Consider the following 7,622-nt stretch of genomic DNA (forward strand, 5'->3'; position numbering starts at 1 on the left):
TTTGAATTTGGGGTGTTTATTTTTCTTTAACACACACTTGTCAGCATGTGGGAAACATTTTTGCTTTTAAGTTATCATAAAATGGCTCAGCTGTATTGTTAGCGTCACTAAGCATATCTTCCACTTGCATCCTGCTGTGCCCTTTGGCTGGAATGAAGGAAAGCTATAAGTCATTCTGAGATGTACCTGGTGAAAGCACAAAGAAATCACACACAATCATGTTTTTCTCAGCTACAAAACCCCTTGACCACTGATGCCAACCATGCCACACTATTCCTGTCCCTGAAGTTAATCCGCATCTGAGCAGCGTTTATCCATCACTGAAGCTGAGAAATGACAAATTCCTGTACAGAATTTCCGTCATAACATTGCTAAATGTATCAAAATGACAGAAAAAGTTGAATCGACATTTATAAATGCACATGACAATGGTTTGGAGTCTTAATGAATCTCACTGAATTCGAATTTATAAGTCATAATCGTGGTGTGCATGAGACCGACAGATACGTCGGCCAGGCCACAGTTCTGTAACAACCAAGTTTAATTTGAACCCCTTGCCAGTCCAGTAAAAAATAGCCTAAAACACCTTTCCAAGGCATACCCAGAGTAAATTGATGGCTTCTTGAACCATTTGGAGTACATGCATGGTTTGGGTCTCTTCTGAAACACTCTGAACTTTTATTCCACCTGAAACTTTTTTTGCAAATAGACATCTAAAAAAACACAATAGGACCACAGCATGAAGCCTTAACCTAGTCCAAGCCATACCATAGAAACATTTCATGTTTTCTCTAATCGTATATGTAGGTATCCTCCAAAAAAAGGCAATTTACTATGCATTTATCTACATAAATATCTATATTCGTGTTCATGACATCCCAGTTTGATCCCAGTAAATGATCAAATATCGATACTGGCATCAACTGTTGTATTACCAAAACCTCTTTTCATTAGAATTTGTTGTCATGAAATTAAATTTCCCTTCATGTACACCCAAATGTGAAACAAATGTTAGAACATAATGAGTCACTTTAAACTTGTTAGACCCTCAACACTTAACAAAGCTTATAGGTGTCTTAGACCTTTTTCTTTACTATGGTAGTTCCAATAAAATCTATCCACAGGTAAATCTGTGAATTATTCAGAGTAACTGTGGATTATTGTGCTCGCCATGGATAGCACAAGTGTTAGAAAATAAAGTCATTCTGAAAGTGCGAGAGCAGCATGGCAAAGCAGCAGAAGGAAATAAGCAACCACAAACAATTTTTGCAGGTCAACATCATTTTCTGCACTTAACCTTTTGAAATCACAAATAGAATCATGAATACAGCTTCACCAGAACTTTAGTTTCAGTGACTGAGTACAAACTTCACTGTTGACTATTATTGTATAACACAACATTTTGGAGTTTAGCAGAGTCTGTGTTGCGTCAGAAGGCTGCTCATATCACAGCCTTGTCTGGGTTATTTTTACCCAGAGTCAGTGTACGGACTAAGCTCTGCGGCCACTAAACGAGAGCGGATAAAGTGTCGGGACCCCAAATGCATGCGTGATCCTCTTAACCATCAATCAGCGCTACACTAACAGTACAGCAACAGGCCAGCATAACAAACACCAGCATCCTTCTTATTTAGTATGTTTACCATGCATTTTGTCCAGCAAGCTCTCCCTACTCTTCACCCCCCTTGTTTAAATAATGGTAATAATAGTTTTAAAAAGTGATGATATGTGATTTGTATGTTTTTATTTAATCCAAGACATGTAATTCCAGAACGGATAAGGTATTGTCAGCCTATTCTTGCAAAGATAACTGTACTGTAAAATTCTTAATTGGCACATGCCTTGCTGAATGAATTGTAAGGGAGAGAGACTACATTTAATCTCAGCTGTTAGTATTCATCTTTAATATGAGAAGCGCTCATATTAAACACTTTACTGTGGCTGTGATGACATGCCTGTAGAGGGCTACCCAGCTACTCATAGAACTGTAGTTACAACCACCACCACACGACTAGGTATCTTTTAACATGTTATGTATATATATGTTATATATATGTGGCAATATTGCGATAAAAATATGGCTTGAGGCTGGCGTGGGCTGTGACTCATCTACCGTGACCTTACATGGTTATTTATCCCTCTTCATTGGAAATGTTATTGTTTTATTGATTGAACAGCAGTGGGCGCAATCATAGTAGTCCAGAAGACAGAATCCCAATCATCCTTTGCGTGCAAGCCAAGCACTGCTAAAAATAAACCCAACGAGAAAATGACAGATGAATGTGCTGATAATGAAAAGAGATTGAGGATGATCCATCAGCTTTCAGAGCTGATGTGTGGAAACATTTGGGTTTTCTCGTTTCAAACACTGACAATGGCGAAAAGGAAACTGACAAACGCAAAACCAGGAGGAGCCAGAGAGAAGCCTGTGGAGCCCCACTTCCCCATAACAGTCTGAGAACTGAAGAAACAAGACGCATCAGTGGATGTAAAGCCAAAGACTTAAGGCCGTTTTCTGTGGTCGACAATGATGGATTTCAAGAGGAGGCTAGAAAACAAGTTGGAGGAAAAGTCTACAGCTCCATCAAGGCCACGCTTTAGTCATACAGAGATAGCAGCTCTGTACCAAGAGACAAAAGCTAAAGTGACACACAGCCTCAAAGAAGCAGAGGGCATCTCAGTAAGCACAGATGGGTGGACTTCACGAGCTACTCAGAGCTATATTACAGTCACAGCTCATGTTATGACCAGCGAATGGGAAACGGAAAGTTTTGTCCAACAAACAGCTCTTTTAATTATTTTATAAAAGGACAACTACTGACTGCTGCATTGTTTTTGTTTTGAAATTGTACATGCTTTAATCATTCACTGGTAAAGACAATTCATGCCATTTTTTGCACATGTTTAGGTCATGGCTAGCTACTTTTATTTTAGTTTTTTTTTTTCAAGTCTATCCCCTCTCTATAATGCCGACTCCAGTAACACGAAGATGTGCACTGCAACATTAAAGGCAAGGTATGCCAGTTTCACTGCTACTGGCTGCAAGAACCAACACAAAAATCTTCATCCACTCCCACCATCTAAGGAAGTGAAGACCCAGTGGATTGACTTGATGGAAATGTCCCCGCAACAACTGGGAAACTCTCAGGCTATATAGGTGAGCGTTAATCACTTCTTTTTGTACAGCTTTGAGTGCCAATACAAAGCAGGGTTCGCTTCAAAGCTGAAGCTCAAGGATGGTAGACGCTGGTAGCATCTATTGTAGACTCGTACACTGGAGCAGTGTTATAGTATTAAATATTGAGAGGCAGTCAAGAGAAACTGTGTAAATGTTCAGCATGTGCGTAACATTTTTTTATGTAGCTTTTTATGTCGCCTCACATAGCCAGACCTAATGTTACCTCCACACTTCATAGTGCAACACAGGCTCAGCTAGTTTTATTGTTACAGGAAAGTCTCCTCCGCTGCGTCAGTATGTTGCCGCCATATGTAAATGTACTTGATGGACATGTCCTGTGGTACACTGACTGTTGTACTTATTACTATACTTATTAATATACTTTGGGTTTTCTGCCAAATAAGTACTGCTGATCCTACCCTTTGTCTAACTCTGAGAATACCGTGATATAACACTGTCACCAAAAAAATAAACATACCTTGATGTAAATTTTAGGTAATCTCGTCCACCCCGCTTGGCAGCAGAAAACACAAAATGCCAGAGTCATGATGGTTATCGCTCTAATAAACGGCTGCCCAAATAGGGGTCCGTGGGCAAAAGTTGGCCCACCATGAGTACCAGATGATTCTATTGAAAAAAAGGTAAATAAAGCATAATGAAGAAATATATAATATAAATCGCTGTGTATGCTGCTCCGTTGTTGTGAAGTAAAAATGCTCTTTAAGTATGTAGGCTTCCTAATTATTCATTATTTTAATGTGAGCATGTCAGTCGGAGTGACACTTTGCACAGAAAGTCAGTCAATTAAGGAAACTTAAGAATACAATAAAATACAAAAGGTGATTACTTTTGGTCTGTGGCCCACCATTAAATTTCAGTTTTGGCCCTCGTGGGGGGGAAAGGTTTGACCCCTGCTGTAATGTAATGGCACTGTTGATCCAATTCCGTTATTGGCAAAGGTGAGTCCTTTACTCAAAATAAGACTGCAGGTCTTACCAGCTTCCACTGAAGTGAGGGGCTTGTTCTGTGACAACCTGCATGCAGACTGAGGTTAAATTAAAACAAAGTTTTAAAAAGTCCTTAGTAACCAGTCCAGTCAGAAGTTCCTTTTCAGTTCAATGAGTCAAAGAAGGCAGTATTGGGATCAGTAGTTTGTGAGCATGACCACACTCATGGTGCTATGAGGGCTTGAATTCAAGTGGCAACCTAGTCACACATGCTGTGTCCTCATATGAACTTCACAATAATCTAGTTAGAGTGGTGCAAACCTTCCTTTTCTCTGATCATCGTTCCTATTTCAGGAAGTGTTAACAAGTACCCAACATGGACTGACTAGAGGCAATTAAAATGCTCATTGAAGTGGAAAGCAGTACAGATGGTCAAGCAAAATGTAGCACAGTCCAGCTTGGTACACAACCTGTGAGAAAGGTTTTATCTGCTAAGGTCTGAGGCACAGAGTGCCTTCCATCACCACGCCACGATGTATCTACAGTAACAAAATGGCTTATTCTAACCTGTTGGTTACATTTTGCTTTCCGTCTCTCTTTTCTGAGCTCACATTTGATCAAAACCCAATGACAGCCAATAAAGTCAAGCCTTTTTATTGTTTTTGATTATCGAGCAAGTAAAGGAGCCAGATTACTGAGAAAGTCCTGGATTAAAGCAAATATGAATGGGACGACAAGATAACAAACACAAAAGAGAACAGGGCAGCTCACTTGGTAGAGCACAAATCTCAGATTCCAGAAAGGTTCCATAAAGCAACACTATGTTGTGATGGAGGCAGGCAATTCAGCCAACAACAACCACTGTCATTTTATTTAGGTATTCGTAGCTCGTGCACCTGTATCCAAATACTAGGGACACCTGAAACATATGGGCACTTGGCACCCTCGGGGGGCAGCTGTGGCCCAGGGGGTAGAGCAGTCGTCCACTTATCAGAAGGACAGCAGTCTAGATGTTAAAGTATCCTTGGCCAAGCAACTGAACCCCAAACTGCCCCTAATGCTGTGCATTCGTTCATCAATGTGTTAGTGTGTGTGCATGGGTAAACGCTTGTAATGAGCAGGTGGCCTAGCCATCGTATGAATGTGTGTGAAAGGGTGAACGCACGAATGTAAAAGCACTTTGAGTGGTCATCAGACTAGAAATGCACTATATCACAGTCCGTTTACCGTTCCATTCACTTGACTGTGGTTGGCCTTTAAGACCCATCTGTTTTCCAAATGTTAAAAGGGTTTTGCTGGAATTCATTATCATACTTTGATGTTCCTGCATGTCCACAGAGTCAGGCGACTTGCACAAGAAAAATCTAAATCGATGCAGCAAAGGCTGAGATATCCTGACTTTTAGTCCCTTGTTCGGGCCAAGTTACAAAAACACTAAATCCTACTTTTTCACATGATGCAACTCAGTAGTATCTTACCTTAGAACTTCCATGCCTAGAAAATGCCATGTCTTACAAAACTCGGCAGTGCCGATTTTTAATGCAGGTTTCTCATTTTTATATTTTGTATCCAAGCACCAGCTATTTTTTCAAGCTCCCTTCTACAGTCCTAAAAGACCCTAAGCAACAGCTTTTACAGGCTAAGAGATGAGTGAACCGCTCTTGATGTGTAAAACCAGTGTCCCTTTAACAAAACAGAGGATTAAAAGTTGCTTTAACCCACATCCAAATTGATCCAAATATACTTTAACATGCACTTCCACAATGCAACAACTACATTTTCTAAAAGTTAATATTTCCTGTTATTTTGAAATGCCTGTAAAGCTTAGACAAATTTGGCCAGTGGACAGACATGAAAAGTAAATAAAATTTTAAAAAAATTTAGTTTATAAACATTTGTACATCCATCAACATTCATGGTCAGCCCCCTCACCCCTAGATCAGGAATGAGGGGCCTTGTAAAAATGGATACAAATACAATCCTCCCACTGCCCTAAAATGTTGCCTACTGTGAAGGCCGGCTTTGAGTGAGGTTGCTTCCAATATAGTCAAAATAACTGAGTGATCCTGACACACATAACGTGGTCCTGCAGACAGGAAGTTTTCACACTGATTAATGCAATAATTCACAGCAGGTTACATGACAGATTGTATCCTGCTGTACTGTCTCCATAATAAGGACCAATCATGCGTAGTCGTGATTTGTCATGAATGCCATATCATTGCATCATTGCATATCACTGCTGAGTTAGCCTATAGCAAGTAGTTTGTCAACAGTAGTGTCTCCATCATCATCATCATCATCATCCTTGTTATCATCACCCCTGCGCCCATCAACACTGATGTCGCACTGTGGCTTTTAGGCCTCTGCTGCTGCCATTTCTCATTCTTAGTCCCATTGCCGACAAAGCAGGTGATAACGATCAACGACAATAAATTCGTCCTCACCGGGAGAGTAGAGCCTTGCTAACTGTCGGGCCCCCGCGTGCTGCGGTCCCCAGCGAGGCGTCGCGCTGCGTGCAGCCGCCCCGTGCTCATTCCCGTTCGGATCCTCCTCCGCCATGGACCGGTGCCGGATATCGGTCTCGGAGAGAAGTAACGCCGCCATAACTCCTGCCCGCTGCCCTCCGCTTTGGCCTTCAGCTAAACTACATCAATTAGAGATCTGTCTCGGTTAATAATTGGCTGGTTTAGTTCGTGTCTGGATGGAGAAAACAGGCTGGATCAACTGATGCTAACTGGGATGCACCGAGGCAGCGTAGTACCACCCGGAAACACACTGAGCTGCGCTGACACACAAACCTATTTCACAGGGTTTTAACCACTGCAGCCTCTCATGAACCGGTCATTTACAACGGAGAAAGAAAACTTGCCTGACACACAACAGTTTTTCGTAGCACGACTATTATCGCATGAGTTTTGTTGAACAAACTTTATTTATGCATCCCGTTTCACTGTCACGTCAGCTAGGGACCGTCTGCATTTTGCAGTTATGATAAAAAGTGGAAGTGGCTTACCCAACCCCCTCTAGAAACTAACAGTTGACCAGAATCAATTGTTTAGAATTAATTGTTTACCAATGTATAGACAAAATAAAGGCATATGCTTAAGCCATGGGACGTTTTACAGATACAGTATTATCTGCACAAAACTTGAAACCAGTGGACTTACACAGGACATACTGTATGTGAGCCTACAGAGGGAACGTTTTACTGTTCCATCAATACACAAGCAAGTGTACAAGCAACAACCTTCTGTCTGGGAGGCTCTGAACAGCTGCAAAAAACCAGCTGCCCAGACACACAAACAGAAGGTTGCACACTGCAAAAAGTATACATCTAAATAAGTCTGTCAGTGTTGTAGTGAGTCATGAAAACCACAGCCAGCGGGCTCAATTTAAACAGCAAAAGTTTAAATCTTGGCAGTATGGCTAAAATGAAAATAATCTTTTGGGTTTTTTTATACGTAGTGCTCTATAGTCAAGGTATATATACATAA

General features: G+C 41.0%; 1 protein-coding gene across 1 annotated transcript in view; it reads right to left on the reverse strand.

Moving 5' to 3' along the window:
* Positions 1 to 6,867, reverse strand: part of si:ch211-212o1.2 (uncharacterized protein LOC492735 homolog) — a 47,165-nt gene extending 40,298 nt beyond the window's left edge. The window contains exon 1 of the mRNA XM_041939043.1: positions 6,573 to 6,867. Within this exon, the coding sequence (XP_041794977.1) occupies positions 6,573 to 6,732 (160 nt within the window). The 5' untranslated portion in view covers positions 6,733 to 6,867. The remainder of the gene's footprint in view (positions 1 to 6,572) is intronic.
* Positions 6,868 to 7,622: the final 755 nt, after the last annotated feature.

The sequence above is a fragment of the Chelmon rostratus genome, chromosome 6 (assembly GCF_017976325.1).
Source record: "Chelmon rostratus isolate fCheRos1 chromosome 6, fCheRos1.pri, whole genome shotgun sequence".
Lineage (NCBI taxonomy): Eukaryota > Metazoa > Chordata > Actinopteri > Chaetodontiformes > Chaetodontidae > Chelmon > Chelmon rostratus.